We start from the raw sequence: 13072 nt of genomic DNA, 5'->3' as shown, positions 1-13072 counted from the left end.
AAGAAGGCGAGAGAAGACAACTAACATGGAACGTTATGGTAGGTACATAACTTCTAAATGTTAAGTTGTCAATCTCGCCTTCATTCTTGCTGGATGGGACCGCGTCCCTAGCACCTGTATCCCGGGTGGCTCAATGGAACAGACTCTTGAGTACTGTGGAACCAAAACTGGCTCTGTCCCTGGAGGCCAAATCTAATTTGTAATGAGAGACAAAGGTATGAGGAGTGGCCCAAGTAGCTGCTGCACAAATGGTATCAATGGGTAGCCTATCCTGAAAAGCTGTAGAAGTGGATAGGCTCCTGGTTGAGTGTGCCTTCGGTTTTGAGGGTAGTTGCTTGCCTCTGAGCGAATACAGGTATGAAATGGTGGAAGATAACCATCTGGACAAGGTCACTTTTGATACTGGGAGACCTTTCCTGTTTTCTGCAAAGGAGACAAATAATTGATCTGATTTCCTGAATTGTTTAGTTCTATGCAAATAATATCTGAGCTGACGATAGACATCCAAAAAATGCAGCTTTTGTTCAGCTCTGTCAGAATAATTTGGGAAAAAAACTGGCAGATCGATGGATTGATTAATATTAGTTTGAGAAACAACTTTGGGAAGAAAGGATGGATTTGTTCTCAAGGATACCCTGTCCTTGTGAAAAACCAAGTAGGGGGAACGGATGCAGAGAGCTTGAATCTCGGATACCCTCCTTGCTGAAGTGACAGCCAGTAAGAATATTGTTTTCCAGGTCAGTAACTTCAAGGAGCATGAAGCAGACGGTTCGAAGGGGGGTAAAATCAAGGATGCTAACATCAAATTCAGATCCCATTGTGGAGGAGGATGTCTTATTGGAGGCTTTAGGAGAAAAATTCCTCTCAGAAAAGCTTTGCATAGTCTATGTGACATAATGTTATGATCTTGCAAGCCAACATGATATTTGGAAATAGCCGCCAGTTGAACTTTGACTGTTGATGAAGAAGATCCTGACTGAAAAACATCAGCCAGAAAATCTAAAACAGAATGCACAGGTGCAGTAAAGGGATCAATGTGCCTGGAGTTTGCCTAAAGGGAAAAACGTCGCCACTTGCTAGCATAAACCGTTCTGGTGGACGACTTCAAAGAAGCTATTAAGATATCTCTGACAGGATCAGAGATCATAGGAAGCCTGGCTAGGGAAGGAAGTGGAGCAACCAAGCAGTGAGGTTGAGAGAACGAATGGCCCGGTGCTGTTGACCCGATTGGTGGATCAAAAGATCCGGAACTGGGTCCAGATGCCAAGGCTGCACCAGGAGGTGACGATGTAGGGTCGGAAACCAAATTTGTCGAGGCCAGTAAGGGGCAATGAGAATCAACTTGGCTCTCAAAACGGTAGCTTTCTGAATGACCTGTGGAATTAAGGGGAAAGGAGGAAAGGCGTACAGAAGTCCCCGGGGCCAATCCTGGGTTAGAGAGTCTCTCAGGGGTTGGCCTGGTAGGGGAAAGAGGGTGAAGAAGTCCGGGCATTTGTTGTTTTGGGGTGTAGCAAAAAGGTCGCAACAAGGAGTGCCCCACTTCAGAAATATCTCATCCACTATCGATTGATTGAGAGACCACTCGTGAGGCATGAGAATGGCTCTGCTCAGTCTGTCCGCTAAGAGGTTGGACCTGCCGGGGATGTGCGTTGCTATCAGAAACCAATGAGAGGAGATTGCCCATTGCCAAAGTCTGAGAGCTTCTCGACACAAAGGATAGGACCTGGTCCCGCCCTGCTTGTTGATGTACCTGACCACAGACATGTTGTCCGTTTGAACTGCAATAGTCCCCGCGGGAAGAAAGTCGTTGAGGGCTTGCAACGTTAAAAGCAACGCTCTCATCTCCAGGACATTTATGTGCAGATGGTATTCGATGGGTTGCCAAGTCCCGTGGACCATCCTGCCCTGATAATGCCCCCCCCACCCGATCAGAGAGGCATCCGTAGTGACTGTGGCAACCGGAGGAGGGGGAACAAATGGTCGGCCCTGATGAAGTAGAGGGGAAGATATCCACCATGTTAGATGAGTCCTGCACGATTGTGTAACCAAGATTTCGTGCCTCATGGGAAGGTTCTGGAACGACCACTGAGTGAATAACATCCACTGCAGAAGACGCATGTGGAAGCGAGCTAATGGTAGAAGTACAATGGCCGCAGCCATAAGACCTAGAACCTTCAGAACCCATCTGGCTTTGACTTTGCTGCTCTGCAATAAGATCCGAACGTATTTTTGGATGTCCAGAATTCTCTGATCTGTTAGTCTGGCTAACATACTGACGGTGTTTAATTCTGCGCCTATAAAGGTGATAGATTGGCAAGGCAGCAGAGAAGATTTTTTCGAAATTCACCGATATTCCCAACCTTTTGCAAAGCTGCAGAGTGTAGTCTCTGCTCTGAAGAAGCTGATGCTTGGTGGTGGCGGAGAGGAGCCAGTCGTCTAAATAAGGAAACACATGGAATCCTTGACGTCTCAGATGAGCTGTGACCACTGCCATGCATTTGGTAAACACTCTGGGGGCTGAAGTGAGGCCAAAGGGCAGGGCTCTGAATTGATAATGACTGGTCCCTAGCCGAAAGCGGAGAAACCTCCTGGAGCACCTGTGTATCTTTATGTGATAGTACGCGTCCTGAAGGTCTATCGAGCACATCCAGTTGTCCTTGCCCAGAAAGGGCAGAATGGACTGAAGCGTGACCATCCGGAATCTTGCCTTTTTGACAAATCTGTTTAGATTGCTCAGGTCTAAAATAGGTCTCCAATCTCCCATCCTTTTGGGGACCAAAAAGAATCTTGAGTAGACGCCGGATCCTACTTGGTCTGCTGGAACAGTCTGGACGGCTCTTTTTTCTAGGAGCTTTGAAACCTCCTGTATTGCCAAATCCCTTTGACCGGGTGAGATGTCTGGAAGGGATTGGTGAGGTACGGGATACCTTTCGAAGGGGATTTTGTAACCCTCGGATATGATCGACTGTACCCACATGTCTTGTGAAAGGGAACGCCAGGCTACTGGGTACAGCGATATCCTTCCCCCGACTGCCTCCAAGGGTGGACAGTCGGGCAACACCTCAGGGATGCTGAAAGGGCTCATCAGGAAGAGGCTCCCTGTTGCCCTGATTCTGGGTACCCCCCCCTGCCTCTAGGGTGGCGTCTATTATTGTTACCCCCTCTGCCTCTGGGGGTAAACTGACCACGTGTGTCCGGCGCTGCTCCTTGAGCTTTACGGAACCACATCTTTCCTCCTTTCTGACCCTTGGGATAGGGTCTAGAAGGGGTGGAAAAATGGACTCCTACGGCAGAAAGAGTTTTGCCGTCTTGCTCACACCTGGTCAAGGTTTCCTTCACCTGAGGTCCGAACAAAGCCGAACCGTCAAAGGGGGTATTGGTGAAGGACGCCTTAAAGGGGTCCGCGAAATTACAAAGCCGCATCCAGGCTTGACGTCTAAGAGCCACTCCTGTGCCTGCGGCTCTGCTCGCTCCATCGGCTGCATAGGATATGAGCCGCATGGAGGAGTTGGTTAAAGAATTTAGGATTGCTAGCTGTGAGGCAATCTTGTCCTGAGCCCCAGCAGCTGAAGGATCCTGAACCACTTCACCTAGTTCCTTGACAATATCTCTTTGAAGTCTGGTGAAATGACAAAGGTAGTTCAGCGAACGCATAGCAAAGGTCGCTGAAGAGAACATCCACTTACCATACCTATCCCATGGTCCTAGAATCTTTGTTAGGAGGATGGGACAGGCACGGAAGGATCCGCAAGTTCCTTCTTGGTGGCCGCCACCACCACCATAGCATCCACAGAGACGCCCTTAGAAAGAAACTGCTTGTCTGAAGGGGCCGTAATAAATTTGGATGGCCTCCTGGGGACAGGTTCCACAGAATCTGGGGCTGCCCACACCTTCTGAGCCACTACCTGCATAAGTGGGTCGAAAGGTGGAGACACCCAGGAGGTGGAGGGTCGGGATCCAAAAGCCTCCAGGTATACCGACTCATCCTCGGAGGGGTCAATGGAAGGCCAGTTCCCCCTCTGTTTGAGGAGTTCAAGGATGTCTGAAAAGGAGACATCCTCAGAGGGGGACCGTGGGGAACCCTCCAACTCATCTAAGTTGGTATCAGATGTTGTAGACTCAGGGGAGTCTGTGTGTTTCCTCTTACACGTCCTCTTCCGTGGGGGTTCCCCTGCGGGATCAGGAGAAACCTCGGAAGAGGGAAGTTATTCCCAATGGGGAAACCTGGGGCGATGGATCCCTGGGCCTGAGAGCAAGAGGCTGGCAAGAGACATCAACAGGCACCGAAGAGGGAGGAGCTAAAGGGATGGACCGTTGACCTGGCTCAGGTGCCAGGACACTCCTCATCACCTCAAAGGCTCCCCTCCCAGGGAGACCAGAATACTCCCGTTCCGAGGAGACAGGAATTCCCGGTTCCACTGAGAGAGAAGGCTCCGAGGCCGATGTCGGTGCCGAGCTTACCAAAGCCGAAGCTCCGAGAGGGAGAGCGGGGCCGGACAAGGGTCCGATGCCACTAGCCCCCTCGGAGCCAACAAGGGAAACTCGACGACCGGATCCCTCCAAGGAAGGTCTCATGGAGGAGATCGGAGCCAAAGACGACGGAGCCGAAAGGGGATGTATCGGTTCCGGCGCCGATACGGTCGCTGTCCCGAGTAGCTCCGGCTCCGAACTCTGGAGGAGAGTCGGAGGAGGAAGTTCAAGGGGAAGAGCAATAGCCGAAGTCTGTTGAGACGGGCTATGGAGCATTTGGGCTAGTGCCTGTGACTTCAACAGCCTGCTTACCACCCTCTCTAAATCGTGGTCAGACAGCCTGGAAGATCTCGAAGATCGGCTCCGATGACTCCGTTCCGACAAAAGAGGAGACCTCGGAGCAGAGTGGATCGACTCCAAAGAAGGGGACTGAGATCTCTTCTTGGACGAAGCCATCGGAGCCGACATCCTCTGGGTTCCAGATGGAGCCGAAGGCTTTTCGGTTCCGATACTGGATAACACGTCGGCGCCAGCCGGAGCCAACAAGGCAACTGTAGACTGAGTGTTGGAGCCGGTAGGAACAGACACTACCACATCAGAGGAAGAAAGATCGGCTCCAGCCGGAGCCGATCTCGACTCCGAAGGAGTTGGAGCCACCGGGGAAGGCTTTACCACTGTAGCCTGAACCTTAGGTGGCTTAGAAGGTTTACTTGACCCAGTCTTAGTGGGTGAACCTTCTGGCTTTAATAAGCCACGGAGGATTAACTTGTTCCTCCTCTCCTGCAGGACTCTCTGGCTAAAAGAATGACATATAGCACAGGAGTCCTGCAGGTGTAAAGGCCCCAGGCAGTAAACACAAGAAGTGTGACCGTCTGTCAGAGACATCTTCTGACAGCACGAGTCACACTTCTTGAAGCCTGAGACCTTTCCTTCCTTAGACATAGTCTAAGCACAAAACACACACACACACTGAACAGTCACACTATTAATCCCAAAAACACACACTCAGATAGGGATTAAGAAAGAGAGGCCTAGGCCTAACTGAAATATTATTAACTTTACAAATTAACTTTAAAGTTTAATTAAAGGGAAATAGGGTGGGCTGTAGAAAAACTACACACTATTCTGACTATTAAGAAGAAAGGGAGAGAAAAAAACCCTGACTAAATTGCTTGAAAATTCAAACTCACCTGAGCTGGCAAAAAAGAGACCTCTTCGCAAAGCGGCAAACGAGATCTGAGGTAGTCTCGCCTTGCATCATGGGATATAGGGTTGCCTCGAGCTGGTAAAAGGAGTTCTCAAGCTAAGCAAGTGCCGAGTCGGAGCCGAGGATCGGCTCCGAACCCACCCAGCAAGAATGAAGGCGAGATTGACAACTTAACATCATTAAAATAACTGTCTACAAAAAGAACTCTACGGCGAATGGTTCTCGCATTAAAGAGGGCACAGAACTGGCAAAGGGACATCGTGGTCTGGGCCTAAACAAGTGATTCAGTAAGAATGGAAGTCTCAGTGTGGCACCTGCTTTCCACAGGCGAGACAATTGTTAACTTTTTCGGACATTGATTAGTGCAAGAAAAAAGGATCCCCAACGAGATACTTCGCTTTAGATGTTTTCAGCTGAAATTCAACTTCTGGTAGCAACCGACTGGCACTCATGCGAACTGCTTCTGCTACGGGCTCCACAGCAAGAAAGACTGATGTAATGACATCGGCTGCCTTGCTTTATATAGCACTGACTACCTGATATCAGACTACAGGTAATGGCAGCTGATGCAAAAACACACTGACTCTGGTATTCGGGCCAGCCAAGGGTACCACAGGTGATGACTGCAACAGTGAAACATGAAGAACAACTTTAGTTGATCCTTTTGACTGGGACTTCTACTACATTAGTTTTGCACTTAATTTTGGACCATTTTTTGGCAGTGCTTGACTTAACAGTGCGCTGTTAACTGTATGTGCAACTCTACTACTGCCTCTACAACCTGGGTGTTCAAACAAACACATTTTACATTATAAAAACATTGTTTTACCTTTCTAATGATGGCATAATGCTATTCGCACATGACAGGTCTAGCTGCAAGTCTATAACTTCACAGTAAGATAGTAATCCTATTTCTAGTTCAGCCTGTCAGAGTGGTAAAACCACAAAAAATGCTTTGCATTAAAACTGGAAGCAAACTATATGGCAATCTTCCCCCTAGTAACATGGGGCCAGCATTTTTTTTATCTCAAACAAATAAGCACTTTAACCAACAACTTCTGCAGGAGATGGTCTCATACTTTACCTACAATCACTTAATTTATTACTAAATTGCACTATGTTTGCCACACTTTAATGTCAAGTCAGAACTAACCTGTCGAAATCGTCCTCTGGCTTCTTTTTCTTTCATTCTTCCATGTGCAACTAGGTAATCAAATACTTCTCCTGCAAAATGAATTAAAAATTCATTTCAGAGACAACCACGAGGAATGTAAATATTGCAGTTTGCTCTCTAAATTTGGTGAAATACAACCAGAATGCATATAAAAACTGAACATCTTAATTTAAAACAATCTTCATTGCAACAATAATTTATGTATGTATTCCCATGTTAAAAAGTTATCAGACTGCTCCAGCAACTACACACATGTCCTGCTTATAAATGGTTAATATACAGCACTGAAAAGTAACAGAGAGAAGTATTGCATTTTTTAAGGCATTCAACTGTGTCTATTAATGTCAAAAACTCAGACATACTTGTACCATATCAGATGATCTAGGACAAGACTCTCCTTGATGAGACCCTTGGATGGGTTCTCTTCCATCACCACTCAACACATTTTTCTTTAAAACCCTGCATCTGAAGATGTCCATGCTCCTGTATCAGTTTACAAATTACACAAGTGGACATGTATCCAAAGCCTACCTCTTCACCCCATGCTGCCTTCAAGTACCTTCTTGGAAAAAAAAAAAAAAAAACATTTAACATTTACAAAGCTACAGGGGGCCTCCAAAAGGTAAGGCTGGTGTAGCAGACACTCTTACAGAAGGAGGACATTCCACACCCGTCAAAGAGGGTTGTAGATGCATTTAAGTTTAACTGTATCAGCTATAAGAGAAAGCTGCTTTGCAGTTATTTTGGCTTTTAGTTTGCATACTTAAGTTGTTTCTTCTCTCTCTTTTTTTTTTTTGTTTTGGTTTATTATTCCCTGTTGACCAGCCACTTCCTGTGAACTAATGGCCCAAATGTTCCTTTCAGGGTTAGAGCTGTTTTCAGATCAATGTTTTCTGAAGAGGCCATCATTATGGCAGCTAGCAAGTTTTTTTTTTCTGTCTGTTCATAACCCTAGCCCACCCCCGAGTGACTTTGATGAATTCTCAGTGTCATAACAAAGGCCCTGCTATGTCCTCTCTCAGACAGCATGTACAAATTTCCACTCACACACTGCCAAGGGCTGGACCAAGCATACACCCTTGGCTAAAAACCTATTTGTTTTCAGTAAGCCTCCACTGCATGGTGGCAAATGGCTGAGCAGTCACAACCCCCCCCCCCCCATGACAGGCAGAGCATGCATCTAGCACTCATTTTCACACTTCTCCACGTGGCTGCTCCAACACCCAGGTTACCTGCTGAATTCAGTTTGTCTGGGTCATAGAAAAGGCTTGATCATGCATTATTTTTGGTCTTTTGCTATATTTTTTCAGTCTGTTTTGTATTTTTATTTTTTTTAATTTATTTTGACATTTGTTAACCAGGTGTGTCTGACTTGAGCATGTGCCCTTTTTCAGCGGAGGCCCAGGGAGAAAATCTCCATACAGAACAATTACTGTTCAGAGGTAACACAAAGTACAGAAAACTTCAGTAACATGACATAAAAGCAATTCCTCTGTCTCTGAAAACAACGGTTGTTCCTCTTCCCATAATGCTGTGGTTGATACCACTGTTGGGATTGTTGCCGCTGTCCATGCTGTTCCTGATTCTTGTTCATCACTCTCTGAGAGCGTCTCAAGGGGGCTGGTTGATCTAAAGAAACATCTTCCCTAACAAGTACATTAACCTCATTTCTAGAATCAAAAAATTCATTGTTCACATTGACTCCATTATTAACATCCCATTCATTTCTAACATAGTCCATGCCTATAGGGGAGGGTATGCCGTTTTACTGATATAATCCATTTTGTCCCAAAACAGCTTCTTTTGGTTCCTTTTGAAACTGCTTCTGACAACAGGTGGGATACCCATAGGTGAGAGAAATGAAGGTTGTTATGAAAAGGCATTGGTGCTGTCATACAATCAGGAAGTGAGCAAACTTAGAACAGCAATATATGTTTGCTGGGATATTATTTTTAACCTTGAAATTAAAACCATTTTAGGAGAAAAACCTAAAGTTATTTTTACTCGGGGGGGGGGGGAGAAAAATCTTAAAGAGCTAATTGAGAAAGTAAAAGACACAAAAAAAGGGCATATATCTAACATGACTAAATGTAACATGCGTAGAACATGAAAATATATTAGTCTATACACAGCTATTGAGAATTTTTTTTTCGTAGTTTACCTTGTCCCGGACATTGCAATACTAAAATGGTAGTGTACATTGCCACCTGTATAAGTTGCCCCACATTATATGTAGGGAAAACGATTAAGAAATTAAGGGAAAGAATTAGTAAACACTTGAGGGATATAAAAATAAAAAAGTGAAAATGCTTTATATATTCACAGTTTGAAATGTACCAACTTTAAAAAGTTTCTTTTCTTTGTGATTGACAGAATTGTTCCAATGGAAAGAGGTGGTGATACTAAGTCTAAGTTAGAAAAATTAGAGACAGAGTGGCAGTTAAGATTGGATGCTACATCTTCCCCAGGTATTAATGGAAATTGTTTACTTAGTGGAATATTAAGATTAAAAGCAACTAAATTGTGAACATTTAGGTTCCAAATGGGTTACATAAATGCTGTGTTAGGTACATCAGAGATTTTTTATATATCATAGGAATTGCATATTAAATGTTTATGTGATTTTTATTAATTGGTTATAATAAGGATCGTCACAGGACGGTACATTATGTTTTTAAATGTTAATTGATGTATGACATCATTGGTCACATGAATTTTTACTATTTAATGTATTGTGGCTCAATAAGGCTTTACTCTGATGAAGCCCTAAGGAACTACAAGGTGAAAGCACTTAGTTCACATTGATTTTAATGCTTCATTAAACCGGGTGTTGTACTTCCACTGTGGAGTGGCATTTTGTGTTTTTATTTTTATTCCGAGTTTAATCGCTCTGAGTGCGTTGTTCCCTTTTTTTTTTTTTTTTTGATTACCTTTGTATGCTTGTGGGAAGGTGGTCACTTATAGAATCTGGTAGTGTTTTGGGGTTGTGATAGAAGTTAGGACTGGAAACAAGGATCCAGTCTAGGCTAATGCTGGAGTTGGTTGGTTTGCTGTAGTAGGTAGGGGTTGAAATTAGTTGCTTGAGGTCATGAAGACTTACACTTGAGGTAGGGGTGTCAGGACTCAGGGTATGCCAGTCGATTTTGACATCCCTAGAAATGTTTCCTAAAATATGTGATGGCTAATCCAGGAGAGAAAATGCTCTGGAATGGGAATGTTATTACCCGGGGGGATACATCAGTAATGAGAAGTTTTTTGTGATTGTTGAGTTTGCAGTTGACCATTAGTAGCTCTGTTGGGTGAAAGTTGGGGAGTGAGACAGCGGGGACAGACTTAGCTGGTTGGAATATAGTATTGGCTACACCCCCTCCTTTCTTGTGGATCATGTCTAAGCAGAAGATATTGTACCCAGGGGGAAGTATTTCATTAGCATTAGTATGGGGTTTGAGACAAGTTTCAGTGAGAATTATGTCTGAAGAGTACTGGGTAACTCATGAGTGACATTTACTGACTTTGTTAATAATGCTTTGAATATTTAAAGAGCTTATGGTTAAGCACTTGGCGGAAGACTGAGTGGGAGGCTGATTATAAAGTACTTGGCTAGGCCCAATTCACAAGCATTTGTGTTGTGCTGTTTTGACTGCAAAGGGATTCTCCCGCTCTCTAGCTGCATTGTAGGAGGACTTGCAAAGTAGCATTTTTACTTAAGGTAAGCCAAACAGAACAGTGTGTTAGCTACGACACTTGCCCAGTAAAGCTGCTCTGATTATTTTGGATTTCTTAGTTTACAGTATGCATGCGTAACACAGTTTTTTGTCTACTTTTAAAGCAGTTTGTTTTTCTCTGAATTTGATTTTACTTAGAGAGATAACAAAAAAAAAAAAAAACATTATTGGACTCTTGATTAGGGTTCATTAGAAAGCATGTTTGCTGCATTATATAACTGCCAAGGGATTTATTCCATCTGAACTGAGCAAGGAGCAAAGTAGTAGCATTTTCATTTAAAGTAAATGGAACAGGACAAGGATGGATCTGTAACAGCAACCAGGTAAAGCTGCCTTATTTTTAAAGCACTTTTATTAAATTCTTCCACTGTAGACAACAGCATAAGGTACACAAACGATAACAGAAAAGAAAACAAACCATAGCAAACATTTTTCATCCCACTCGTATTACCTTCCCCTCTCTGGTAATTTGTTCCCAATACATTTGTTCTTTTGCTAATTTTCTCTACTAAATCCCCCCTTACCTATTTTCTGTATCCATGCTTGAAGCTGTTACTACTAGTAAGATTTTGTTTCTCAACTTCCATGTTTGCTTAGTTATTAACACCCTTTTGGCTACTTTATGAATACAGGATTCTGCTTGGTGGTTATGGTTCTCCTTAAAGACCTGCATCCAAATTCCCACGCTCTCCTTTTCTGTCAGACTTCCCTCATGTTTCCTTTTTATCCATTTCAACTTTTATTCATAATCATCTTCTTCTGTTGCTTATATGTGTCTTAACTATGAAGCTGTAAAATGCTCCATCAAATCCGGTAATCTTACACAACCTGTTCTATGAGGAGAATCAACTTATCCCACTTAACTCTTGTCCTTTTCCCCTCCCCTCTCAAATAAAAATTTCAACTCTATTAATTATGGCTCACAACTACTCCTCTGGAGAATAAAAGTATGTCTGACCTGTACATAAACCAAAGGGAGTGGAAACATTTTCAATGCTTGACTATAGATATGGATAGCAAAATGCAAGAGCTTCCATCTTCTCAATTTTTGTACCATCATCAATTTTAGTTACTTCCCTCGTATCCTTAAGCTGCCATAAATATAATCCGTTTTAATCCATACACCTAAATACTTTATCTTATGTCCCTATAAATATTGGTATTGCTGAACCAATTCACATCAGGGTATATAGTCTACCGCTACACTCTTTATTTTCCTATATTTTATATCCTGAAAAGTTTTTAAACTGTCTCAGTGCTTCAGAACACCTACATGTCCTTTTCTGGATTTAGCAAGTAAAAATAAGACAAGCGAGCCCCTTATTTTATTTGCCAGCATCTCTAAATAAATATAAAGCAAATAAAGGGGAAAGAGGACACCCCTGCTTGATTCTTCTGCTCAAACACAGCTTGTCAAACAGCAACCCTCTTAATTCTTGCCTCCAACCCTTCCTATATCCCTTCTAAATAACCCCAATATTCTATCAGGGGAATACAAATGCTACAACATTGCTCTGCTAATAAAACTCTGACTGGATCAACTGCCTTCTCTGCATCAAGATCCATCAACAATATTAACATTTCCTTACAGTCCCCCCCCCCGGATCATTTTATTAATGTTGTCAAATGCTGCCCCCCCCCCCCCTTTCATAAAACCACAACAGACTAAATGTATCAGTTTTGGCAACACCTTTGCCATCTCCTCAGCTAGTACAGACACACACTTTATAATCAGGCTTTAAAATTGAAAAATGGGCCTACATGTAGCTGGGTCTAAAGGGTCATTACCCTGTTGGGTAATAAAGTCACCACCACTTTCCTCCAAGATGCTGGTATTCGCCCCTCCCCAAAAAACAAAACTTTCCAGGTCTTTATCATTTTCTTCCCTCCCAATCTCCAAACTTCAACGGGAATACCATGTTTCTGGGGATTTACCTACTGACTGATTTACATCACCATTTTTACCTTATCTCACCCAGTCTTAGTTATTAACTGTTGAGCTTCATCTTCTAACCTTAGCATAATTAAGCCATTTTAAAAATATTTCTATTTATGCCTTTACCTGGTTTCCACATTCTTCTGTTCTATACAATTTTTCTAAAAAAATCCTGAAATATCTCTAATACTTCTATAGGATCTCTGGTCATTTTTGTCAAAGGCTCTTTAAAATTTAGTGACATCCTTTTCCATATTCTGTTGCCCAAGACATTGCGCTAAATGTTACAACTTTACTGAATTATCACTTGCGACACAGGCAAATTTACATTAATATAAAATTAAACTGTCTGTTAAACATTTTTGTGCACAGGAATTATAAAAAAAAATGTTGCTTAACAACAGCCTCTGTAAACTTATGCAGATTACCCATACACTTCCTTACTTTCCCATTAGTACTCTGCAGTTGCTCCTCTTCTTGATCTGTGATATTCCCTTTATTATGCATTACTTTAATCGTTGTCAACATACCCTGCAAATAATTGCTATTATTTTTCCTCA

At 43.3% G+C, this 13072-nt stretch overlaps 1 protein-coding gene across 7 annotated transcripts in view; it reads right to left on the bottom strand.

Annotated features, from left to right (window-relative positions):
- MARK2 (microtubule affinity regulating kinase 2) overlaps nucleotides 1-13072 on the bottom strand; it is a 2737523-nt gene that overhangs the window by 1600399 nt on the left and 1124052 nt on the right. For all 7 annotated transcript variants that reach the window (XM_044075616.1, XM_044075618.1, XM_044075619.1 and 4 more), the window contains exon 6: nucleotides 6831-6901. In XM_044075616.1, coding sequence (XP_043931551.1) covers nucleotides 6831-6901 — 71 coding nt within the window. The remainder of the gene's footprint in view (nucleotides 1-6830; nucleotides 6902-13072) is intronic.

This window comes from Protopterus annectens, chromosome 6.part1 (genome assembly GCF_019279795.1).
Source record: "Protopterus annectens isolate FY-2018-M chromosome 6.part1, PAN1.0, whole genome shotgun sequence".
NCBI lineage: Eukaryota > Metazoa > Chordata > Ceratodontiformes > Protopteridae > Protopterus > Protopterus annectens.
Note: the sequence above shows the minus strand (reverse complement) of the source record. Positions and strands in the feature narration are given on the sequence as shown.